General features: G+C 39.2%; 1 protein-coding gene across 11 annotated transcripts in view; it reads left to right on the top strand.

Annotated features, from left to right (window-relative positions):
* Positions 1-26,748, top strand: part of NLGN4X (neuroligin 4 X-linked) — a 249,393-nt gene extending 222,645 nt beyond the window's left edge. For all 11 annotated transcript variants that reach the window (XM_048860092.2, XM_048860100.2, XM_048860164.2 and 8 more), the window contains 3 exons: positions 10,119-10,304; positions 11,231-12,020; positions 23,207-26,748. In XM_048860092.2, coding sequence (XP_048716049.1) covers positions 10,119-10,304; positions 11,231-12,020; positions 23,207-24,056 — 1,826 coding nt within the window. In that variant the 3' untranslated portion in view covers positions 24,057-26,748. The remainder of the gene's footprint in view (positions 1-10,118; positions 10,305-11,230; positions 12,021-23,206) is intronic.
* The last annotated feature ends 658 nt before the right edge of the window (positions 26,749-27,406 follow it).

The following is a 27,406-nucleotide window of genomic DNA, read 5'->3' as shown; positions in this document are numbered from 1 at the left end:
CCTACACTCAGGTGATCCCCCTGTTGGGTGGGTGATCCTCTGCAGGATAGGTACACTGCCTTTAGGGCAGCTTTGCACCAAGAGAGAAGTGCAAACCTTCCCTGACACAGAGCGAGTTAGCAGAATCCTGCCTGTATGCATTGCTTTCCAAATGAAGGTGTCGGGTACTAAAAAAGCAATGGATTAAGATACAAGATTAGAAACCATCTACTACAACTGCAAGAAATTTCTAGAGATACATGTATACTATTCCCATCAATCATTTTCACAAGAAATCTTGGAGTATGTAGTGTAAAGAGGATAATTAGTAACAGTCCCTCCTTTTAACTTTATTTTTCACTCCCAGGATTTTCATTAAAGACACTATCAAACCAGTGAGCAGTCATTTGCAGGCTAGATAGTACTGATGCTCATTTCTACCTAGACAGTCTCATCCTCAGTTCCTCATCAATGAGTCAAGCTGGGGCTTTATTACCCATTTCAGTCCTCACTTTAAATACGTGGTAAGTGGTGACTGTACATTAATGTAGTAATATTGCCTTTGCTCGGCCACTTATGGTGCTTTTCATAAGAAAAAAAATGTCATCTGGCAATATGAATAATCTTCAATAATATTTTTATTCAAAAGATTCCACTCTCCTTGAAGCTAATAATTAGAGTTAAAATCCACTCACTGTCTCTACAACTGGTTGCCATTTGTGTCTTGCAGGTTAACCTTTTATGTTTTTGGGAAATCAGAGATAAACAGGACTATTCTGCATTCACAATAAATATGCTGCCCTCCTTAATACTTGGTTATTAATCTATTAATGGTAGCCTTCTAAGGATGCTCTCTTCTTCCCTTCTGGTTTGGTCATTATCTTGCAAATCAGTGTCTTATGAATTTAGCTTTAGGCTTACAGGTTTCAAAAGGTTCTCACCACACATTCACTCCAATTGTTGTCCTGTAACAATTAAACACATTCCACTAAATGTAAAATGAGCAATTCATAATTTACTTCTATGGGAGACCAAATGCTTTTGAAATGGAGTTCTAAGCCATCGTGCTACTGATGGCAGAGGGCATTGCGGTCAAAGTGCACTCTCCCTTCATTGAATGTTCCCAGCCCACGGATGTGAGCACTAGATACCTTGATGGATGCTTTAAAAATGTGGGTGGATTATCCCCCCCACACGCACACACCTTAGATAACTCATATTCAGAGTATACCTTTTTGTAATGAATATAAGGCCTCAGTATGGAGGATTCTGTAGGGGTTGCACAGGCTCAAGATCATGGGGTTGAAGCACAGCCCCTCTATAACGACTTCTCCAGCCTATGGACTAGAATAGCAGCCGTGCCCTCTATGCAGGGATTGGAAAAAGATGGATATTAATAATAAGACTGAGCACTTGCCATATAAAGCACATTTTGTCCATAAATATCACAGCACTTTGCAGAGATGGGATAAGCCTGGTTATCTCACTTTGGCGATGGAGATAGAATTGACCATGATCTATCCCAACAGCCCTTGTGCATCAGCTTACTCACAGCCATTGCAAAGCCTACTTCCTCAGTGCCTTTGGGATTCATTGGCCCGAATATACTTCTTCTCCTGCAACCATGCACTCACATGATAGGTCTGTGGCAGAGCTCAGGTGGCACAACAGGGTGTACATGGGACATCCACGGAGAAATTTCCTATTACTTTTTTCAGAGGTACTCTTTTCATGTTAAAAGTTTGACTATGGGCATTCTGATCCCCCCCCCCCCAAAAAAAAAAAAAAAAGTACACAGTAGTCTGTCAGGAATGGCCCCTGTGCCCTTTCCCCACTTGCGGAGATATTCCCCCAGCAGGTTGGCAACCTCCCTGTTGGTGATGCTTGAGGTCTTGCATACACCCCAGAATCATTTCCTGTATGCCTCAGGGGTCAGTTCAAACTTCAGCAGCAAAGACTGTTTGAACATGTCATAATCCTCCTGCTCAATACCATCCATTTGGCTGAACGCCTCTATGGCCTTGGGACCCAGCAGGGGGTTAGACAGCAGAGCCTGCCTGCGGGGTCAATCTGGTTCAGATCACAAGCATTTTCAAAGGCTGTGAGGTAGGCATCAATATTGCCTCCCTCCTTAAACTGGGGCGGCAGTTTAGTGTTTAGATTCCCCGCAGAACTGGCATCTCAGGGCCCTTCCCCACTTACCCCCCGGCAGGCGCTCTTGGCTAAGCACAGGCTCAATTGCATGAATAAAATACTGAAGTAAACACTTAATTTCATGTATGAACACTGTGATAAGATTTGGAGTTCAGTGGTGGAACCAACCCATGTACAATTTTCAAGTCGTGTATGGGACGTTTACACAAAAAACCCATTAGAAAATTTGAAGGCACTGCTGTATGCATGCTTTCTGCTCGTTGTTTTGAGAAAGTAATCTTTTCTCGCATTTCACAAATGCAAACAAAAAGGCAAGAGCATGCCATAGAACATAGACTCTTGCAATTTATTTTTTGTCTTTGTCATATTTCTGGTCAGCTCTTGCACAAGTTAATTTTTGTGAGCATTTTGCTTTCTAAACAAATTGCAGTAGATAAGGCAGGTTTGTGTAGCAGGTGTAAAGAGGCATAAAGACAGAAGCAATATGGAAGCAGAAAGATGATAGAAATACTGCAGCAACTAGAAGAGGAGGAAAATGGACTAAAATACACTAGTCTGCCTGTTTATCCTCCAGATTTCCTGATGATTGATTTCTCACTATGGTGTCTTGGCTGTTCAGCATGGGTTGTTAAGTTGGACGTTAGTCTTTATGGAAAGGTCATTTCCTGAGTAATGAATGGAATACCTAAGCTTTAAAAAGGCTGCAAGAAGAGAATAAGAAACAAGGATGAGGGTGTTATTTTATTTCAATAATTAAAAGATCTCTAGATCTTATAGTGCCCATTAAAATATCTTGTGCAATAAATTTTATTTTTAATAAGTAAAAATAGAAGTATAATTGTGGTCTTTACTGAATGTGCTATACTAATTTGTTGTTCAGTTTTAGAAATTATTGTTCTTGTATTTCTGGGAAAATAAATGTTGCCTCTTTCCCTTTTCTACATTTTAAGGGGTGTGTGTGTGTGTTTTACAGTCCTGGGAAGTCAATACAGTTTATTAAGAAAGATGACTTTTTTTTTATTTTATTTTGTAATGTCTGTGATATTTGAAACTATGGCAAAATGCCTGCTTTTTTATATACGCTGCATAATTCTTGTCTTGCAGCAGGAGGTTTTACAGTATCTTGTACATTTAGAACAAAGAACTGAAACTGTAGGCTAATAGGGTGTGTGGAAGCATTTGTCCTTCAGATCAGGATGGGAAATATTTCACTTCAAGCCAGACGGGTTATTAAAGGACCCCACCTGCTAGACATCACAACAGAAGGACTCTTTGCATTTGAAGGTGTCCCTAGCTTCTACTTATCTTTTTCATAGCTTCAAGTCTGTTATACCTTGGCACAAATACAAAGGGTTATGTTTGTGATCATGCAGGCTGTGTGTACCAGACAGGATGATTTTAAGATGAGGATGAAATTGACATACAGCAGTTCATATTTGAGCCGAAAAAAAGGAAAATAGGACACATTCCCCACATTTTAAAAAAAATAGTACAGTGTATGCAAGCAGTGCAAGCGATGTTAAGTGAAACAATTTCTTCGCATTGTTCTATTCCTCACTTTAAACGCTACTTGATCACCACTTGGGGTCATGACAAAGCTTTCCAGGGGTGAAGCAGAAAGCTTTTTCGCCTCTTACTTAAGTCACATATGTCTTTGTTTTAGTTGGCTGCTGCTCTCTATCATTCAAAGCAGGTGTTGATATTAGGCTGCCCAATGCCACTGCTGGAACTTGTGAAAAGGGATCAGTAAGGAAGCAGTCAAAAAGGGATTAACATGGACATCAATTTGTAGTTTCTTACTAATATTTAGTTTGGAGTCTATCATTCCGGGTGGTGATAAAGGACAATAAAGAGCATAAAGCATTGAAGAGCTATTCACAGCTGGAATTTGGGCTTTCAGACAATCTTAACATTGATTTGATATGGATTTGGCTTTGAGGCCATAACATCAAGATAAAGAATAGGTTCCTCAAAAGTGACAAAATACTGGGTTATATCATTTGGGAAATGGCAAGAGAATGTTGTCATAATACTTTGTTACTGGAATGATTTAAAAAGAATGAGACATGTAAACAAGAATTAAATGAATGTAAATTGCAAATTATATTAGTAATTGTGGCTTTTTGGTAAGGGTGAGGCTACAGTGATCTGGAGGCTGGACAAGAACTACAATATTACCTCTGAAGGGGGGGTTTACTGATCCCAAAATGCATATATTGTAATTGTTCATAAATACTTTTATAAAGTGAATGTAATGCTCATGAGAACAGACAGACTAATAGACCTGAGAAGGGAAGTCCTCTATTTATCTGCAGGTCTGACACAGAATGAACAGTAGCAGTGAAAATTTCCGCAGATTGAGCCAAATCCTCCCCACATTTACACTGGGGTACATCCAGGATAATTGGAGCGAAGTCAATCGATTTACAGAGTATTCACATCTCTATAACAGACTCCGCTCTGGCCTGTTGCTCCGCCATTGTGTCTCTCTCTTGGGCCAGAGAGATCACTTCTAGAAACAAGACGCTTACTCTTTGTGTCTACGAAGGCCTGCAGTTCTCTGCTAAGACTCCCAATCAGAGTACCTGTTGTGGCAGTGGTTCTTGAAGTTTTAATTCAATTAACTGGAAACAGGACTGAAATCACCAACTCGATTCACATAAACATTGTTTTAGCTGTCAGACCTTATCAGCTTGTGCTCAGTACCAACCTAGAAGAGATTTCAATAAATCATCCAAGGGAAAGACTTTATATTCCTTTAGAAATCTACCGAATTACGTATACTCATTGGGACAGATCCTCAACTGCATCAGCACTTTACAAGGCTGAGCTGGGAGTAGAGGGCCACACAGATGGCTTTACATGTCATTTATGCTATCTGATTCTGAGCCTGGCAAGAAGCCATTTCAGCCCCTGGTACAACTCAGAGAAATCTCATGGATCTGAAGGCCAAAAGGAATCACTGTACTCATCTAATCTGATCTTCTGTATAACACGGGCCATAGAACTTCCCTGAATTAATTCCTGTTTGAACTAGAGCATCTCTTTTAGAAAAAAACATCCAATCTTGACAAAAATTGCTGGTGATTGATAATCCACCCTCGGCCTTCCGCCATGGCCATTGGTAAATTATTCCAAGGGTTTCTTACCCTCACAGTTAAAAATGTGTGCCTTGTTTTCTGTCTGAATTTTTCTAGCTTCAACTTCTAGCCATTGGATCTTGTTATACCTTTGTCCACTAGTTAGAAGAACCCATTTTCAAATTATGTATGGAGTTATAGACTGTGATCAAGTCAACCCTTAACCTTTCCTTTGATAAGCTAAATAGACTGAATTCCTGGAGTCTATCATGATAAGGCATGTTTTGCAATACTTTAATTATTCTTATGACTCTTCTCTGAAGCCTCTCCAATCTATCAACATCCTTCTTAAATTGTGGACACTAGAACTGGGCACAGTATTCCAGTAGCAATTGCGCTGGTGTCAGATAACCTCCCTTCTCTTACTTAAAATCCCCCAGTTTCTATGTCCAAGGATAGCATTAGCCATTTTGACTACAGCTTTGCTTTGGAAGCTCATGCTTAGCTGATAATTCGCCATGACCCCCGAGTCTTTTTCAAAGTCACTGCTTCTCTGGATAGATTTTCCCATTCTGTAAATATGTTCTAAATTCTCTGTTCCTAGATATATAATATAGTTTTACATTTGACTGTATTAAAACACATAGTGTTTGCTTTCACCCAAGTGATCCAGATTGCTCTGTCCTCATCATTATTTACTAGTCTCCCAATCTTTGTGTTTATCTGCAAACTTTATTAGTGGTAAAACCCTGCAGGCTTCTCCAATTGCAACCAGCTGCCAATACCCTAAGGTAAGTAGCCCCCAAACTTTTTACATGCCCCCCCGTAGTGTCTGCCCTCCCCCGACCCCACCTCCCCAGCCACCTACACACTCCCTGGGGCTGCGGCCAGGAGCAGGGGATACGGACAGGGGTAAGGGGGCAGAGGCTTGGACCCGGAGCACAGGGCCAGCAGCCAAGGCCCCAGGCATGGGACCGGCAGCTGGGGCCAGGAGCAGAGCCCCAGCTGCGGGGCCAGCAGCCAGGCCAGCAGATGGGACCACAGGCATGGAGCCAGAGCCAGGGTCAGGTGCAGAAGGGAATGGCACTTCCTTCCTGCCCCCTCGGGGGGGATGGCCCAGGCCCAAGCCTCTCCCCCACAACTTTTCTCAGCACCCGCGTGGTGGTGGGAGGGGCGTGCCCCACAAATTGGGGACCTCTGCCTAAGGGGGTCATTCTGGCAGTAACACTCCCAGCCACAGCTCCTTTGCCTTGGCCATGTCCCCAATTATAGTGGGTGGGAGGGGTTATTTCAGAGATATGTATGCCATCTGTACAACTACCTGAATCCCCAAGGAACTGTTTGACATGGCTTTATGGTTGCACTGCACCAATAAAATGGAGCAAAACAGACAGAATGGGTCTAAGTACCCAGTACATTCATTTAAAAAGTTTATGGAAGCAGAAAAATCCCAATCTGTTCCCCTTATAATATATTATTTTTACTTCTTGATTTCAGCTCCATTGGTATGTTAAAGAAAAACTTTTTCCATTCACACAAACATAGCAGATCCAAAGAAATTACAGCTGAAAACTTAGTTTATATAAATTTAGAAGCCTTATTTTAAGGCAGTTTTACTATAATGACGATTGAGATGTTTTTATATTTGTTGGGTTTTTTAAAAAAAAAAGAGGTTGAGAAATGTGATACTGTGTGCAGTTGCAATTTGCATAGTATAACAAATCACAATGGGTCTTTATGTGCTCTTCCCGTTATCCTGGAATTATATGGGAGACTTTTATTTTTAATGAAGTCATGGTTTAGAGGGGGGAAAAACAGTAGTGAAAACAGGAACTGAATATTACAGTTTGGTTTCTTTCTGTGCCTTTAAATGAAAGGAGCTCTGTGTTTACTATTCTGAGCTTTAGACACTCCAACCATCTGTTTCATTAATAGGGATGGGAGAACCTTGCAAAGTTCCAGCCTCCATATCCTATCAAAAATTCCAACCCAGAGTATTCTAAACCCCATAAAGTGTCTTTTTAAAAGAGTCATAAAGCAAATTGGAAAAAAATCAAAATGGATTTTAAAAATATACCAGATTCCTGAAAGTCCACTGTAAATTCCCATCTTTGAAACAAAAGCACAGTCATCTATGTTAAGGAGTATTTAGTGACATTTTACTTTATCCCTCTGAAATGTATAAACTAGCCCACACAGAAGGAACCGAGCTGGTTTATGCAGTTCCGTACAAACAGATAATCCCTTGCCTTGAATCTAAAAATGGCTTTGGGCAAATATTATGATCTGGTATTCAAAGCATGGAAGGATATATATCCTCATCAAGAGAAGACATATTTATTCATTCATTTTGTGCCATAGGGGGTTGCTGTTTTGCCTTTATGATTAGTTTTTAAATTAAGAAACCTTGCTCTTTAAGTTAATGAGGATCAGCAGAGAACTATTGAAACAAAAAAAAAAATCTTTATATGTTAAACATCAGATATTTGTTGATGGCAGTTTCATTCAGTCACCTTTCAGTACATTTAGAAAGAATTCAAAATCACAAAGATGAACCAGCTTTAATTTGATGCTGCTAGGAAAACTAAAATGTGTTTGGGCTCTGCATATTAATTACCTTGCTGTTTTAAAGGTTACAACAGTCACTTTTTCCCAGGGAGGTCATAGTTCTGATTTAATAAAGGCTTATGAATTACAGAATATTATAGAGCCTTTGCAATGGACTGCAGAAACAAAACCAGCAAGGTTTATTCTTTGCTTGACAAACCCAAAAAAGATAATAAAGGGGTGTGAAAAAAGAACTAGATCGGTGTTGAAAAAAATTGTTCTGGCATTTATGGATCAATAGATTCTTTCTTCAGTGTTAAATGGAACAGAAAAAAGAGTGCTACTTTAATAACTACCATGCCTGTCCTGACTAAAGTTTTCATAAATAAGCCAACACAAAAGGATCTTTTTTAGCAATGACAATATGATTCATTTTGTAGTAAATTAGAGCAACTGTTTCAAGATGAATGCAAGTGCTTATAAAGCACTTGTTGGCATTAAATACTAATTAGTAATTGCTAATAAAATATCAGAAAGTGATTTTGGTGCGAGTGCATTGCACTAAATTGTAGCTAATCTTGCTTTAGCATTATCAGCCTTTATGACATCCTAATTAAAATTGTATAACCTAAATGTGGAGTTTTGTCCCTTTTTTGAAATGTATTCCTCTCAAGTATGTTATATGATGTTGCTTTTAAATCTTGACATAGATTTTCTGTACACAGTTGGGAATTTTACGATAGACCATGACATGGAAATACAAGTGCTACTGAGTTTAAACACGGCCATTTCTTGTCTAATTTCTTTTGTTGTTATTTTTGTTATTATTCTAGCCATGTGTATTTAGAAGTATCTTCTGGACAATTAAGTAACAGCCAGAGCCACGACAAACATATCTGTGCTCCCTTGGCAAAGCAGTTCAAATGGGCCATATTTGCAAAGCCCATGATTCAGTAGAATTACTTATCCTCCTCAGCTCTGCCATATCATATGACCAAGAGTTTTAGATCCACAGGGTGAGCCTAATGGGGAATGTGTCCAAAACTGGTGTTTATTTTTTTCCTAGGGGACTCAAATTTTCTCCACAGAGCTCTCTATTAGCAGACAGCAACTTTTATCTCACACCAAGGGGGCTCTGGATCATAAGTGGTGAATGTTCATCATTTCAATCAGTCCCTGGGCGATGGGCCTCCAGTGGTTTGTGGTCCTCATTTGGCAGCATTGTCTGAACTGGCCCTGATAATTAGCTTAGAAATGGCAATGTGTTACTCTTTTTTTAAACTCAGGACAGTTTTGAATTGATGTAAGTTAGTGTTAAATTAATGGTGTACATTTGAAAATGTTCAGCTGTTCTAAAGCGTTCATTCTAGAATTCTGATTTCCAGTCACACGATAGGATAAGCTCTCTGCAATTTTTTTTTAAAGCAATGAATGACTATCCATGGTAATATGGACATAGTGCATAGTTTTGAACCCAAATTGTTCCACTCAGCATGGGTTAGTGTGATGTTTTGAATAAGCTAATTTCAGAAATGCAAAACTAATCAGAGCCTTATTTTTTTAGTTCATGTTATTCTAAGTTTCAAGACAAGTAGCAAATATGACATGCTTTATTTCTAAAATCTAATAATTATGGTATAGGGTGTGAAAAAAATAGCAAAACAACTTTTCATAAAATCTCCAAGGAAGGATTTGGAATCCAATTTGTTCAGATGAAGTCTGGATGCTCAGGGTTGAATGACTGAGGATTGACCTGCTATCTTTCTTGTAAATATCCTTTGTAGAATTGAATTGAGTGTAATTTTTCTTAGGGTTTTCAATTTTGTTTTACTTATTTTTCATTTATTTTAACTGTTGCCACATACTTGTCTCTGTACTGTACAATGATTATAAATTGCAGAACTGCTCAGTACTGGACTATTCTGGGCAATGCCAAAAGGAATCCAAAGGAATGTGCAAGGGATCATTGTCCTCAGTGAAAGAACTGATGTCCTAATTCTTCCTGTGTGTTGTGGATGCACAGTACAATAAGAACATTTGGATGAGGGTTTTTTTATGTTACTCACATAAAGATTTATCAAATTTGTGAAACCTTCAACCTGCATTGCTTGTTGGATATTGGGTTATTCTGAAAAAAAGATTTTTTTTTATTTTTTTCTGCCATCACACATGGCATCTACAGCAGGGGGAAAATGTTCTGTGGTTTTAACATTTGCACTGAAGACATTTAGTTAGTACTATGACCTTTTATAAATATAAATTGAAGGAGAAAAGAAGGGAATATGTGTTGTGAATATGTGAATATCCCATTGCTAATTCTGTGGCTGGTGAACTAAAATTGTCTCTTTTGCCTTTTAGGTTTTCTAAGTACTGGAGACCAAGCTGCAAAAGGCAATTATGGATTACTTGACCAAATCCAAGCTTTACGATGGATTGAAGAAAATATTGGATCCTTTGGAGGAGACCCAAAAAGAGTTACTATTTTTGGATCTGGAGCAGGAGCATCCTGTGTTAGTCTGCTAACACTATCTCATTATTCAGAAGGTAACGATCCTCTTGGTAAAATAAAGGTAAAAAGGGATCCTTTAAAACAAGGCATTTTAGGCTGGAGACTCAAATAGGACCCTTCAGTGTTCCCGCCAGGAAGAAAAACAAAACAAAACAAAAGAAAAAAACCCAATCAAGCAAACAGAAAAACATAAGGGGAAGATTCACTGGTGTTCTCCAACTGCTTTGCTATGGCACACAGCAGCATTAAATCCGGGTCTGTGGTTGCACCAGGTGAATCTCGCCAAGTATTTTCAAATCGTTTCAGAAAAATGCAAATATATTCTAATTTATCAGAATAGTCAATGATAACAGGAAAATATATGTAAGCAGGTAATGAAAAATGATGTCAGTGCAGAAGGATCCTGGAAATCAAGCCTATTAAACTGATTTTAGCTGAGCACATTTTTTTTTTCAAATTATATGATGCCTGGATTCTGTGAAAGGGAAAAAAGAGTGCATAATTTTCCTTTGACCTTTAAACGAGTGAAGAACATATTTATGTGAGTCATTTAAATGCACAAGAGTATATGATTGTTTGTATCTGGCACTCCTTAAAAGATTAAAAATGTTAAAGAACTACCACTGCGCTAAAACTGGGGTATTTTTGTTGACGGTGTAGGGTTACTGTGAAAAATATATTTTGTCCTTGAAATGCTAACCTAAAACTTTCATGTTTTACATGTATGACCATCAAGAACCAGTGAGATTTCAACTAGAAGCTTATTCAAAGCTACAGTGAAAAGGAAGAAATTAGTTAAATTTAAATTAAATTAAATTTAAAAAGTTAAATCAGTGGAAATAGAACTGAAATACAGGAATCTGCATCTTTTCAGTATCATACAATCAAAGTATTCTTTGCTTAGTAAAAGCAGCTTTCTTATATGTAATTTCATTTGCATTTAAACAATTTGCACCTGCAGGTTTGTTCCAAAAGGCAATCATACAGAGTGGAACAGCCCTGTCCAGCTGGGCAGTGAACTACCAGCCTGCCAAATACACTCGGATATTGGCAGATAAAGTGGGCTGCGACATGCTGGATACCACTGACTTAGTTGAATGCCTTCGGAATAAGAACTACAAAGAACTCATTCAGCAGACCATCACTCCAGCCACGTACCACATTGCCTTTGGGCCTGTGATTGATGGGGATGTGATTCCAGATGACCCTCAGATTCTAATGGAGCAGGGAGAGTTCCTTAACTATGACATAATGCTAGGTGTGAACCAAGGGGAAGGCTTAAAATTTGTGGATGGCATTGTGGACAACGAAGATGGGGTTTCCCCAAATGACTTTGACTTTTCCGTCTCCAATTTTGTGGACAATCTATATGGCTATCCAGAAGGGAAGGATACACTCCGGGAGACCATTAAATTCATGTACACTGACTGGGCAGATAAGGAAAACCCTGAAACACGAAGGAAGACCCTGGTAGCTTTGTTTACTGACCACCAGTGGGTTGCCCCAGCTGTTGCTACAGCTGACCTGCATGCCCAGTATGGCTCTCCAACATATTTCTATGCATTTTATCACCACTGCCAAAGTGAAATGAAACCAAGCTGGGCTGATTCAGCGCATGGTGATGAAGTTCCTTATGTATTTGGCATTCCCATGATTGGTCCCACTGAATTGTTCAACTGCAACTTCTCCAAAAATGACGTCATGCTCAGTGCAGTAGTTATGACATACTGGACAAATTTCGCCAAAACTGGGTATGTTTTGCATCTTATAGCCTTTTTCATTCATATGATTGTTCTGAAATACTGAAGTATTCCATTGTAATGGTCCCAAATGATGCATCTTACAACAGAGTTACAGCACTAATTGGAATCAGTAATGCAGAATACTGCTGTAAAAAGGGCTTATTTATATTAAATATATTTTTAAATTAATATTTGCTCTATTAAACTAATCGTACATGAAGAATGATGTACTTTCTATTAAAATGGGGGCAATTAGTATAAAGGTCAATGTCCTTAAGTCAAAAGAGCTCAGCAACATGAATTGTCTTTTTTACTGCAAGAAGAAATTATGATGTAGATCATACTTATTCACTAAGAAATTCTGTTTTTTCATAAAGGGAAGGGAACTTATTGGAGAAGTGGGTCAGGAAGATGTCCATTGGGAAGATTTTTTCTTTGGGAGTCAGAAATGGAATAACAGTTAATTTACTGGAATCTAGTCATCAAGAAAAGTCTCACACAAATCTGCTTAGGTGGGGGGGGGTGAAGGGCTTTAAAAAAGGCTGGTTACTAGAACATAAAAAGGCATCAATGTTATGCAGATATTACATTTGTAAACACTGAAGCAAGGACCTTCAAAGCAACTTAATTTAAGAGGCTATCAATAAATCCCGGGCACTAAGCCTTCTCCCGGTAGCAATCTTTTAAAGAATATTTCAGTATTTTCGTTAAAAAACAAAGGCTCTTTTTGTTAACTTTGACTCTTTGGTACTAAATTAAAATATAGCTACTTGCGGCGCTCTACATTTTTCCAATGAACATTCAGGATTGGTTTCCCGAAACTACAATTCTACTGCAGTGCAGTGCACGGTCTGCAGCAATATAGGAAAGGCTCAGAGATCTCTAGTGTTCTAACACTCAGCGGCTTCGCAGCTCTGGCGGTCTTTAATGAATCCAAATGACATGCTGGGGAAAGCAATTTTCGCAGCCTTAACAAAAATGTGGAGCATGAACTGAGTCAAAAATAAAATGCTGCAGTCAGGTCGCTTTGCTGGCTAAGACAAGACAAAACCTTTTGTTGCAGTGTTCACTAGACAAACAGATGTTTTTGCATGTGTGGACTGTGCAGAACTGTGGTGACAGTGAATAGGTGATAAAATATTTAAGGTGTAGCTGGCAACAAGAAATCACTGGCACTAGGATGGGTGGGCTGCTAAGGGGAAAACTGACTTAACTGACTGTGTAATCTATATGATGGTGTGCTCTACTGAACGCTGCATGGCATGAACTTGTGACAGGGCTCAGAAGCAGATTTTTTCGATGATTAGATCTTTATTAGTGTGGATAAAACAGCCCACATACATACAGGGATTCAGACCCTTAGAAAAATACCTCAGAAGAATTATTATGTAGGATGTCAAGACCTGTCTGTGTGGTTATTATTTATAATTATTTTATTATTATTTCCATAGAATGCAAACAAATCAGACTTTTGTGGTTATTTAAGCCTTACAAGAGCTCCTCACTGCTCCATCTGTCACCATTACTCATAATTTCAAGGCAGTTGCTACGCACTGCTGCTGGAGAGCTGATTTTAGCAGAATATGCATACCATTGTCCAGTCCTCCGGCTGTGGACTTACATTCATATTGTACCTCCTAAAGACTGCACCAATGCTTCGGAAGGGTTATTAATCATTTCCAAAGCACCCGACTGGTAATATGCTTAGTAAATGAAGACTAAAATACAAGATCTATTCCATTGTGGATTCGCTCCTTTACAAGCAGTCTGAAAAATGGATTATAAGTACAGCCCTGTAGCTATACAATTCCAGGTGTCCTGCAGAAGGGAAACTTCTTTGTTTTGTTTTAACAGAAACCCTAATGTTACTCCATAGAATCCACCTTTTAGAACAAGAAATTTCCTGGTGGATAAATGGAATCTTAAGCTCTATGACTATATTTGTTCTGCACCTCCAACACATCCAACTGAAATAAAAAGGAGAATTTCCTCTGGCAGGGAAAAATAGGATCTTGTAGGCTATAGAACCTCAAACTGAGATTATATAGGGACTTATTTTAGGTAACTAGTCTCCTATCCACCCTCCCACATACAATTTGGATTCCAGGTATACAATCAGGCCTAATACATCAGAAGCACCTGACATGTTTCAGGTTTTTGTTTTTCAGTCATTGTTTTCCTGCTTTATCCTGATATTATTTGGCTGCTTTGTTTTTGTGCCCACAGCAACAGATATTGAAAATGTATTCTCTGTGAGACAATAACACTGCGGGTTTCTCTATAGCTGAACATTAAACATTAAAACTGCAGCCTGTTTAAAAAAAAAACCCAAACTTCTGACACTCCTCCAGTCCTGGATGACTCTCACACTGAGGCAGTATCTAGGAACTTACTGTACAATTACTGCTCAGTTAGTGCAGCGCTCTGAAGGGCTGTGCTGAGCTTCTAATTGACACACACCACCTGCTGATAAAAAACACACACACTGTTTAATGGGTCTACTGCCAAGGCTAGGTTTGGAGGGCAGGTCAATCCTGTAAAATCACTAGGTGTCAAAGACACAATGAAAGGCACTGTACTTTTATTGTATTTTACTTTGAAGTCAGTAACTGAAGCTAGAAAACAAAAAGTGACAAATAAAGTGACTGTTTAGTGTTGAATGGCTCATGCTTGAAATGAACACTTGGAAATTGCAGTTTTCTGATGGTCCATTTCCCTTTCAGTGCTAAGACTATAGTTTTTAGCCTTCATTCATCATCATCTTGGCTTCTGAATCTACTCACCAAAGCTATCTCTTACTGAAGACATTCCTTTAAAAATGGGGGTGGGGGGAATGCATTGTGGAATATATGCAAGAAGCTTTGTTTGGGGATCACAATTATATATATATCAAACAGTTTGCATGAGATTTTCTTTAAGATCTCCTTTTATGGCTTCATCCTGCTGTCCTTGTACAATCAGAATTCCCATTAACTTTAGTGGGAATTTTACATGTTAAAGGAATCAGTCATATAATTCAGGCTTTATCACATCCTCCCACTGTAAGAACAGTGGGAGTGGGATAGAAGGCAAAGGAATTGTTGTAAGATGATCCTGTCATAGACTACACTTTTATTTCCCTCTCTATGGTCCACCATAAAGCACTTATTCTCATGCTTCTGGCTCCTCAGACATCAATTCTCTGAGTGGAGACATGCATCTCCCTCCCTCCTGACCGGGTACTTCCAGGCTACTCAGTTCCCTCACTACACTGTGAATTCCCCAGTAAGTCAAACTGCTTAAGCAGATCTGCTTTGCCTTCTCTTCAGAGCCTATACACACTGCAATTGACCATAGTTAAGTTACTGCACACCTCTTTCTAAGCAAGCACTTTTATTCTTAGGTTAAAAGCATTATAGAAAAAAACATGAAAAGAAATACAGCAACCTACCCACATGCTAATAAGCATACCAGAGATCACTCCAACTCCAACAAAGACTGTGGTCAGTGAACAGTCTTCAATCCCCCTGCCCCACACAGGGTTTTTTCTGTGGTTACAATTTCATAACACGTTTTGCTCAGAACAAGAACACTAATGAAAAGTTTAGTGCCTCCTTTAGACAGCTTGAGTCTTTGATTTGGGAATAGGTAATTCATAGACAATAGATTTCTCCTTAGGGTATAGCTTCAAAAGTTTGGATCCAGTAGAGGAAATTTGCACTCCTTTTCTCCCAAGTATTTCTTATGAAACCCACTCAATCAAAAAATCATTATTTTCTGGCCCATTGTTTAAAACTCATTTGAAACTCATTACTCTTCCCAGGGTTCACATTAGTCATCTCTCCTCTTAAAGAAGTTGCATACAGTCCCACAATAATACATCAGCATTTGACTTTATAATACAATGAACTCACAAGATACATAAACTTAGTTCAATAAGGTTTGCCCAGGATATTGCAGAAAATGACCACATAGGTCACAGAAGCTTCCTGAGTTTTCTTTGAATGCTCCACTTCAGGGAAGGGTTGGCAGTGCCAAAGAAGAGGCACGGATGGAGCTGAGTTGATATTTTAGTTTAGGCGCCATGCTGAAAAATAAAACATTTTGGTTTGAACTGAAACTATTTTTTTTTAATTGCTGAAATGAGAAAAAAATGCATTTCAGGCTGAACAAAATATTTTGTCCAATCCAAAACAAAATATGCATTGGTTTCTGTTTCCTTTAGGTTATGGTTAGCTGGTTTTTACTTTTTAAAATTAGCTAAATTTATTAACAAAACACTGTTTCAAAATGAAAAGTTGAAGTGTTTAATTTTAGAATGGTCAAAACAAAACTTTTCATTTCAAAATGGTTGAAATTTACCATTTTGCCATTTTCAGGTTTTTTTTCCCTTCAGACAAAACTATTTGGTGAATTCAACCCAGATTTGTGAATAGTTTCAGTGCCCCTCCAAAATGCATTTTTAATGAACAAGGTCAGCTCCCAGACTACTGCACTGGGCAGCACAGCATGGGGAGGAGGTGACCAGCCCTCTGTGGAGAAAGAAGTGGTTCGGGACTATTTAGGAAAGCTGGACGTGCACAAGTCCATGGGGCCGGATGCGTTGCATCCGAGAGTGCTAAAGGAGTTAGCGGATGTGATTGCAGAGCCATTGTCATTATCTTTGAAAACTCATGGCGATCCGGGGAAGTTCCGAACGATGGGAAAAAGGCTAATGTAGTGCCCATCTTTAAAAAAGGGAAGAAGGAGGATCCTGGGAACTACAGGCCAATCAGCCTCACCTCAGTCCCCGGAAAAATCATGGAGCAGGTCCTCAAGGAATCAATTCTGAAGCACTTAGAGGAGAGAAAAGTGATCAGGAACAGTCAGCATGGATTCACCAAGGGCAAGTCATGCCTGACTAATCTAATTGCCTTCTATGACGAGATAACTGGTTCTGTGGATGAAGGGAAAGCAGTGGATGTAGTGTTCCTTGACTTTAGCAAAGCTTTTGATATGGTTTCCCACAGTATTCTTGCCAGCAAGTTAAAGAAGTATGGGCTGGATGAATGCACTATAAGGTGGGTAGAAAATTGGCTAGATTGTCAGGCTCAACGGGTAGTGATCAATGGCTCCATGTCTAGTTGGCAGCCAATATCAAGCGGAGTGCCCCAAGGGTCGGTCCTGGGGCCGGTTTTGTTCAATATCTTCATAAATGATCTGGAGGATGGTGTGGATTGCACCCTCAGAAAGTTTGCAGATGACACAAAACTGAGAGGAGTGGTAGATACGCTGGAGGGTAGGGATGGGATACAGAGGGACCTAGACAAATTGGAGGATTGGGCCAAAAGAAATCTGATGAGGTTCAACAAGGACAAGTGCAGAGTCCTGCACTTAGGACGGAAGAATCCAATGCACCGCTACAGATTAGGGACTGAATGGCTAGGCAGCAGTTCTGCAGAGAAGGACCTAGGGGTGACAGTGGACGAGAAGCTGGATATGAGTCAATAGTGTGCCCTTGTTGCCAAGAAGGCCAATGGCATTTTGGGCTGTATAAGTAGGGGCATTGCCAACAGATCAAGGGACGTGATCGTTCCCCTCTGTTCGACATTGGTGAGGCCTCATCTGGAGTACTGTGTCCAGTTTTGGGCCCCACACTACAAGAAGGATGTGGAAAAATTGGAGAGAGTCCAGCAGAGGGCAACAAAAATGATTAGGGGACTGGAACACATGACTTACGAGGAGAGGCTGAGGGAACTGGGATTGTTTAGTCTACAGAAGAGAAGAATGAGGGGACTAGTGTAGACCAGGATTATGAGAGCTATTTAGGGAGTGCTGTGAACAAGAGAAGTCAGAGAGAACTGGCCAGATCTGGGGAACTATGTTGAAGGCTCTTGAAGAGGTGAAGGGGAAGAACCAGCTCAATCACTGCAAACCAAGTCTGAAAACTAGAGGGTTGATTCTGGAGGTTCCCATGAGAATGCACAGAGCTTGCAGGCACAGGGACCTCAGGAGTGGAACACTACAGGGAGCCTTCTTGCATAAGATATCAGTTGAGGGCTTCAGGAAAACGATTGCAAGCAGCACTGGGAATTGCCAGAGGTTACGGACCTAAAATAGGGGAAGAGGAACAGGGGAATGAAGTGTTTTTTTGGCAGTCAAGTGAGGGACCTGGAGATGGTGACACTGAAGTGGGGATGGAGGACTGCTCTATTTTAACGTGTTGTACTTTGAGGGGGTTGAGAATTGTCTTACTTTGAGGGATTTTCTGAATGTTGAAATTGTACTAAGAAGTTGTGTGGGAAACCAGGGCTTGAGTTGTTTTTTGAGAGGGACATCATTCCTTTCCTGGGCAAAGGGAACTACTCCTCTCACCTCTGGGAAGGCCTCAGCTGGAGTATCGTGTCCAGTTTAGGACACTAATATATAAAACTTAAGTAGAGAAACTGGAAAGGATCCAAAGGTGAGCGACAAAGATGATCAAAAAGAAAAGGAGTACGTGTGGCACCTTAGAGACTAACCAATTTATTTGAGCATGAGCTTTCGTGAGCTACAGCTCACTTCATCAGATGTTTACCGTGGAAACTGCAGCAGACTTTATATACACACAGAGAATATGAAACAATACCTCCTCCCACCCCACTGTCCTGCTGGTAATAGCTTATCTAAAGTGATCAACAGGTGGGCCATTTCCAGCACAAATCCAGGTTTTCTCACCCTCCACCCCCCCACACAAATTCACTCTCCTGCTGGTGCTAGCCCATCCAAAGTGACAACTCTTTACATAATCAAGTCGGGCTATTTCCTGCATAGATCCAGGTTTTCTCACATCCCCCCCACCCCCATACACACACAAACTCACTCTCCTGCTGGTAATAGCTCATCTAAACTGACCACTCTCCAAGTTTAAATATTACCAGCAGGACAGTGGGGTGGGAGGAGGTATTGTTTCATATTCTCTGTGTGTATATAAAGTCTGCTGCAGTTTCCACGGTAAACATCTGATGAAGTGAGCTGTAGCTCACGAAAGCTCATGCTCAAATAAATTGGTTAGTCTCTAAGGTGCCACACGTACTCCTTTTCTTTTTGCGAATACAGACTAACACGGCTGTTCCTCTGAAAGATGATCAAAGGGATGGAATGGAAGCTATACAAGCAAAGGCTGAAGGGACTGATTATGTTTAGTTTAGAAAAGAGGTGATTAAGAGGGGACATGATAGTGGTCTTCAGATACTTGAAAGGCTGCCACAAAAAAGATGGAGAAAAGTTGTTCTCTTTTGCTACAGAGGGCAGGACAAGAGGTTATGAGTTCAAACTACAGCATAGCAGATTTAGATCTCAGGAAAAACTTTCTAACTGTAAGAAGAGTAAGACAATAGAAAAGACTGCCTTGGTAGCTCCTTTGTTGGAGGTTTTCAAAAGGTGGCTGGATCTTTTGCTTACCCTCTAATATTTCATTTCTCTTTGTTTGAAGATATTGGTTGATTCCAGGTCTGTGGTATTGAAATAAAGTACAGTCACTATTGTTTTGGTTTCATAAACAGACACAATAGCTGTCACAATATATTATTAAGAGGTTGCACAGGAAAAATCTGAAGTGTGAAGAGTAAACTCTTTCACACACACATACTTGCAGCAAAACTCATTGTTGAGAGGAAGTACACTCTCAAGGGTGTCTTTTGCTTTTCTATTAACAAAGAGAGTGCAGTATTTTTGCAGCACATGTGCAACTGCAACAGTGGCACTGAACTTCAGTTGCAGAAATGCATTTTGTCATCCAGCAAAGTCACAAAGTGGCACAAAAGAATGAAACATTTTTAGAATATAAAAGTGCCCATCATAAGTTTATTATGCTAACAGTTAATATATTCTTGAAAACTGCTAGATAAAGGTTACAATTTGAGCAGCATGATGTAGAGCTCAGTGAGAAATGGGGCTCCCGGCGGAGTTCTCATTCTATTGGTGTTAATACCCAGAGACATTCAGTAGTGTTTCATTGTGAAGCCTTCCATTATCTTAACTGGCTGCCAGAGCTTCAACTTGTGTGCATGTGTTATTATTTTGCTCCTGAATCAGCCATCACATCATTGCAAGGACATTTATTTTGTGACACTTGAGTAGGGTGACCAGGCAGCAAATGTGAAAAATTGGGATGGGGGTGGGGGATTATAGGAGCCTATATAAGAAAAAGACCCAAAAATTGGATCTGTCCCTATAAAATCAGGACATCTGGTCACCCTACACTTGAGAAGCAAGCTGCATGTAGGCACTTTAAAGAGCTGTGCATCAAGAACTGTAGGTTGAGCATCACTGAGCTACCGTATATAACTGGGGCATAAAGGCATGAATCACAGCTCACAAAGAAGGAAAGTGGAAGAGAGTGGTGGATGAATTCTCTGTGATTTCCCTCTCTGGAAAGGTTCACAGTTTGAGTCAGTGACTCCATGAAAATGGCTAGACGATACAAGAGAGACTATTCTCAGATACTGACCTGAAGGTACTTTGGTGGCAGAGATTCACTTGGAGAACATTTTAGGTGTAGAAAGAATTTAGAGTGAAAACACTTAAAAATAAGCATCATTAGTAGAGAGCAAACACTGATCAATAATTGTATTCTAGCAATTGTATGAAAAGAAGAATGGTGTCTAGGCTAAAGCACATGATTGGGAACCTGGAATTCCCAGCTTTGTCACAGACTTTGTATGGTAACTTTGAGCAAGTCACTTGGCCTGCCCGTGCTTCTCTTTCCCCAGCTGAGACACTGGGGATACTAATAATAACTTACCATTAACTCAGAGGGATGTTGTAAACCATAATTAATTGAAGTGTTCTGAGAGCTTGGCTGGAGAAAGTATAGAAATGCATAAAAGCATTGTTCTTCTTTTATTACATTATTATGTGCATTATTCCCAAAGCATTCCAGTAGTTTTCTTTGTTTCATAAAGACATGGATGAGCTTCCAGAATTTCTGTAGGCCAAAAGGTCAAATGAAAGGCTAAAATTACAAAACCAGAAGTGGAGGGACAGTGCCAAGTGAAAGGTCCAAAGTCAAGTGAATGGCTAATTGCCAGGTGAAGCCAACTATGCAGATCTATGAGCTATGCCCATGTGTGATATTGTGTCCCCCATCCAAACCTACGGAATAGCTTCACAAAGGTTATGATATGGGCAAGAATATACTCATATCAACAGATCTTCCATCCCCAACCCCCAGTCCTTCACACTGGCATATAAGGATTTCCTATAGAGAGAGGCAATACTCCCCTACACACTCCCCAACCCTTTTCGTTCGGAGTTGGAGGATAGTATAGGAGTTTTCCCCTTACTGAACACACAATCCAGCTCTTCGTGGAGGGTGAAGGGGTGTGGGAAGGAATGGTTAGTGAAATCTAAAAACATGCCAGCTTAGCTCATTTACACAATGATAATATTACCTCAGATATGACACTATGAGGTAAAGTTATCATTGGTGACATTTTGGAATTTTATGGGTAAAATCGTGGCCCATGTAAATTCAATGACAAAATTTCCATTAACTTCAAAGCAGTCAGGATTTCACTTTATTGTCACATAAAAATAATGTGTCTTCATTTACATACATAGAGGGTGGGATGGAGTGGAAGAAGAATAGTAAACTTATCCAGCTCATGATCCTGATCGTGTGTTTCATGAGATGTACTGAGTGCTCTCATGTCCCTTGGGTTTAGTTCTTTGAGCACAACTAACTTGCCTTGTTGGCTTAATTTATATACTTTCTGCACCTACACTGCAGAACAAGGCCCAGGGTTTTTAGGGCTATGAACTGGAACAGTGTGTGCTTAACAAAGAGATAGAAAATATGACACTAATTTCCTGCTATAGCTGTTCCAGGCTTTAGAGTGTCTAATGGGGAAAAATGACTTGTGCTTTTATAATCTGTGTAAGTTTATCCAGGTTTTAGAATTCTTGTCTTGTGTCCAAAAGTACTGTAATAGATATATTGCATCAAGCCAATGCCTACTTGTCTGGATTTGCCAAATCCTCCTCTCTATTCTTTGAGAACAAAAGGAATACTTTATTTCCTTTTCAAATACATGTTAGAATTCCTCAGAGTGGCAGCACATTGAAATGTCTTGCAGTATTGCTTGGAAAGGGAAAGCTCTACCTTAGCTTCAGACAAGGAGTAACAATATGGGATCAAATTGTGGCTCGTAGATATTATTTAAAAGAATAAAATCTAAAAAATTCTGGAATACTCAATATATATCTTCAGCAGATGGCAGGGATGTGGTACAGAATAATATGCAAAAAAACCCCAAACAAACAAACAAAAACTAGATTAAGAATATTTTTTAATTGTATTTTACTTCATTGAATTCAAGGGTAAATTCCCCCTGGTAAGCAGGTGAATAGAAGCATCTTTAGATTATTAAAGCTAAATGCCAGTGTAGATCTAGCACTAAGAAATAACACTTTTTAAACAACAAAAGAACCTTGGAAACATATAATCATCTCATGGGCATTTTAAAAAAGAAAACAAAAAAGCTTTTAAAACTGTAATATTGGATGAGGGAATTCCTGGAACATAGATAAGAGCACATTAGAAGAAAAGGAAAAAGATTAGATTGATTTTTGAAAAAGAAAAACTAATGCATATGGGAATGGAGAGAAGAAATGTCAGTATAACGCATAGAAGATACTTTATATACTTTAGTATGATATATTATAAAGCACAGACAATATTCTTTGCCCTCTGAAGGCTGAACCCCCCCCCCAAAAAAAATGGAATATCTAACTAGCTGTTAAACTTAGGTGTAACGTTCATGTTTCAAAAGAAGGAACATGCATGTTATTCCTAAAGGGTTTGTGCCGTTAAAAGTCAATCTTTAAAAACCACACAGTGCTACCGGATGCCCTGAAGCTAAAGTCAAATCTTGAGACATCCTGAGCACCTACAACTCCCACTGCTGAAAGTGCTCAGTACCTCTCAAAAATTCATCTTTAGTGCCTAATCCTTGAAGCCAATGCCAAAACTTCAGCTGACTTCAGAGGGAGTAAGATCAGGTCCTATTTTCTATTCTCTATATAGAGAACTACTGTAATACCTCATATTTCATGTATATTAAATGTTTTTGTTTTTAATGGCACTTCTGCAGGGTTACAGTTAGCTAACTGTCTTCAGTTTCTGTTAATTATTGTCGAATAAAACAGTTAATTTCTTGGTTGACTATAATATTGCTTTGTTTTTACCATTGTAGAGATCCAAACCAGCCTGTTCCACAGGACACAAAGTTCATCCATACAAAACCCAACCGTTTTGAAGAAGTGGCCTGGTCTAAGTATAACCCTAAAGACCAGCTCTATCTGCACATTGGTCTGAAACCCCGAGTTCGGGATCACTATCGAGCAACAAAAGTCGCCTTCTGGTTGGAACTTGTACCACACTTGCACAACTTAAATGAAATATTTCAGTATGTTTCCACAACAACTAAGGTGCCGCCTCCTGATATGACCTCATTTCCTTATGTCACAAGACGTTCTCCTGGAAAGTTGTGGCCAGCGACCAAACGCCCAGCAATGACACCAGCCAACAATCCTAAACATTCAAAGGACACCCACAAAACAGCCCCAGAGGATACAACTGTCCTGATAGAAAACAAACGAGATTACTCCACAGAACTGAGTGTCACCATTGCAGTTGGGGCATCCTTGTTATTCCTCAACATTTTAGCTTTTGCTGCATTGTATTACAAGAAAGACAAGCGACGTCACGAGACACACAGGCGCCCCAGCCCTCAGAGGAACACAACCAATGATATAGCGCACATACAAAATGAAGAGATTATGTCATTGCAGATGAAACAGCTAGAGCATGACCACGAGTGTGAATCGCTGCAGGCACATGATACCCTGAGACTAACCTGCCCACCTGACTACACTCTTACTTTGAGGAGGTCCCCAGATGACATTCCACTAATGACACCCAACACCATAACCATGATTCCAAATACATTAACAGGAATGCAACCTTTGCATACTTTCAACACCTTCAGTGGAGGACAAAACAGTACTAATTTACCCCATGGACATTCCACTACTAGGGTATAGCTCTGCCATTTCCCCCTCTTACCCCACAAGCCACTTGGAAGAAAAAGAAGAAGTAGATAAAAGAGCATTCACCATTGAACAACTTGTTAAAAACAATGACAAAAAGTAAACGTGAAGGGCAGTCGTTATTTTCTTACTGATCCTGCCCATAGAAACTCTCTGATATTAAAGATCAGCTTCAAACCCTGTGAAATGTGAAACATGTACATTGCTGTTATGATACTGCTTTAAGATCTCAGCCGCTTTGATTGAAAGTTGATGCCAGAAGAAATCACTTGAAAGGATGTTTTGAGAGTAACAAACAAGCAGAATCTTCTGGAACACAGAGCCAGTGACTGTACAGTTTTTTTAATATATGAAATTAAAAAAAAACACCAGTTCTTTATGTGCCATACCATGAAGGGCCCTTGTTAAAACAAAAGACATCACCGTGGGCTTTTATCCAGCATAAGAAGCTGTAACCAGAAGGGGGAAATAGGATTTTATTATTAAAAAAAAGAGGACTATGCAGTAAAATACGTATAGTTCTGTGCAAAGAGATGACTTGCCGGCCTGAACTATATTTAAAGAAACTTTGTAAAAAGTGTACATAGCTGTGAGTTTAAAAAAAAAAAAGCTTTTATTGACGTTTTCAGTTTGAAAAGAACTTTTAGAAATTGTGCTTTCAGTTGTGACCTATGTGTATATACATTAGTCATATCACCTCTGTTTCCTCCAGACCAAAAGGAGGATTTTCTTCTTAATTACTAGTGGTGAAAAAAGACATGAGGTTTTTCTAACATGTTTCATTTATAGGAGGACATGGTGTCATACACAGAATACAGTTGTCTGTGTGACCTGCGTATTTTCCCTTAAGGGTTGCAAAAGTGCATGTTAAAGCATTCTTAGGAGACAGTTGTTTTTTAGATTTTTTTTCTTTTCCTTTCCTTTTATTTTTGTGTTAGCCTTCATTAAATTGCAACACAGAGATGGATTAGAAAATGGAAATCATGATTATTGTTTTAAGCTTGTTCAATTGAGCAAAGAAACAACAATACAATGAGTCCAGTTTCGTAGTTCTTGGTTATTTTAATACATTAGGAGGACTTGCTTCACAATCTAGTGCCCTGACAAACGCGAAGAAAACCTGCCTCTTGGTCAGTTGTTTATGAGGAAAACTAGCTCAATATTCACCAGCAGCTGCAGAAGAGTTTTTGCTGAGGAAGCACCCACTCAGCTTTGCCAAACAGAGTCAAAATGAAATTGGACAGAGGAAAGGGGGTGGGGGTGGTTTGTTTGGGTTTTTAGAAGTGGAACGGTCATGACTGATCTGTATGAAAAGAGCTTTTTCACCCAGTATCCCGTTATTATGATCAAGAGTGCACCTGTCTGAAAACTCTAATTTTGCTAGTTAATTATATAGCAGTGACACAACCAATCAATATTACTGAGAGCTAAAAAGAGAGGTAGCTAAATGTGCTCTGTGTGAATTTATATGAAAATTCTGGACAGCTTCATTGTCAGTAAAAGGTTAAATTATTATTTTCCCCTGCTCGCCCTTAACTGGGGAAATAAGGGCAAAACAGCGCCATCGCACAAGGGGCTCAGCAGTTTCATTTAAACAGCTGATTCAAGTGTGAAAAGCTAGACATGAGTTATTAACAGATGAAGGTTGTTTATATTTTGTCTTTAGAAAGTGACTGCATCATCAAGAGATAGTAACCAAAGATATTTGAACAAAGTTGCTCTGCACTTGAACATGATTATCCCAGATGTATTTTGCATTTTTATTTCAGTGCCAAATTGGGCACGGCACCGTCATATTGTCTGTCCCATACAGAACCTAACACAAGATGCCTTCTACTTTGGAATAGCCAGCCCATGAAATGATATTGTAGACAATGATAACAAAATCTGTGGGCACTGCACAACTCCTTGCTGTGTGTGCATGGCAGAGAAGTGGGTTCTGAGAGAAATGAAAAGAGATTTAATACAGTGAAAATGCACCATATGACCAATCATGTTTTATACATAAGACAGATATGTTATACAGATTAGAAAGTGTTGAAGCAACAGTCCCAACCTGCATCTAGTAGCAAATGGAAAAATTTCTTCTTCACTGATCCATCCCATAATGTTTATTAAAGCTGACTCTTTACCAGGCCATTTCTACAACTTATGTATTGCCTCAGCTGAGATGCAGTAGTTCATGACCCTAAAAAAAGGCAGTGATGCTTGGCATCATAACCAGTTGGATATATTTGTAATGTGAATTACAGTATTTGTTGAGTACTTCCAATTGTCTTCTGCTAGCAATATGTACAGTAATGTGTCAGGCTTGTGACATTTGGGTAAAAAAGTTCCTGTTAGTGAATGGTTTTAGCTTTTAAAAATAATTATGATCAAGTCAATTTAATAATTTAATACATCTGAATTGAGGTACGATTTATAAATGGAAAAGATTTATAGGATCTTCATAGAATTCTATAATAATGATAACAAAATATACTTGGCAAAGAAAAGAAAACAAGAACTTTCCCAGGCTTATAGTCTTGACCTTAAGAGGCACGCAGGGTTTAATGGTTTCTTTTGTTATTGTTTTGCAATTTTTTGTTTTTGCCTTAAGTAATGATAGAAGATATATATGGCTGGACACATATGTATAAACTTTTCAGCAGCATTTTTAATAATAAAATATCACAGTATTTTCTAACGTTTTGTGCAAAGAATGATGTGTTCATCCCTTTTTTTTTTGTAGAAAAATATTTTTTTTAATCCCCTTTTAATGATCCAGTGTAAGTGATGCCTTGATATACAGTATAACAGTATTCAATTAGCAGAGGTTGCATTTTCAAGATATTGAGTTGGCATGGCTATTAAAGCTCTATAAGCCTATTGCTCAGGTGAGTGAACACCTGCTTTGACGCTCAGATGGCGAAGATATTCTCGAAGAGAAAGCACCATGTATTTATCTCTGTGCTCTCTGGATTCCATTGAACTCTGTTTTGTGTGTGTTTAACATACTCACAGATCAAAGTATTCTAAGGGAATGCATAGCTGAACTGCCTCCCAGGTAAATTTAAAGTTTAATGTGAAAAAATTGTCTCCCAGATTAGCATTTAAGATAAAACTATCTGTATTCATTATTACTGCCTCCGTGTCTACATTGCAATCAGATTGCAGTATGTGTAGACATACCTGAGCTAGCTTTGATCTAGCTAGTTCAAATAACAATAAAAATGAAGCCATGGCACCACGTTCTATACAGGCCTACCCAGTTCCCTACCTAGGTACCTATGTACTCAAGCATCTAGCCCATACTGCCACAACTTCACTGCTCAATAATTATTCAGCAAATATATCTGTATGAG

Source organism: Caretta caretta, chromosome 1 (assembly GCF_965140235.1).
Source record: "Caretta caretta isolate rCarCar2 chromosome 1, rCarCar1.hap1, whole genome shotgun sequence".
In the NCBI taxonomy this organism is placed as follows: domain Eukaryota; kingdom Metazoa; phylum Chordata; order Testudines; family Cheloniidae; genus Caretta; species Caretta caretta.
This window is presented reverse-complemented; position numbering and strand designations above follow the sequence as displayed.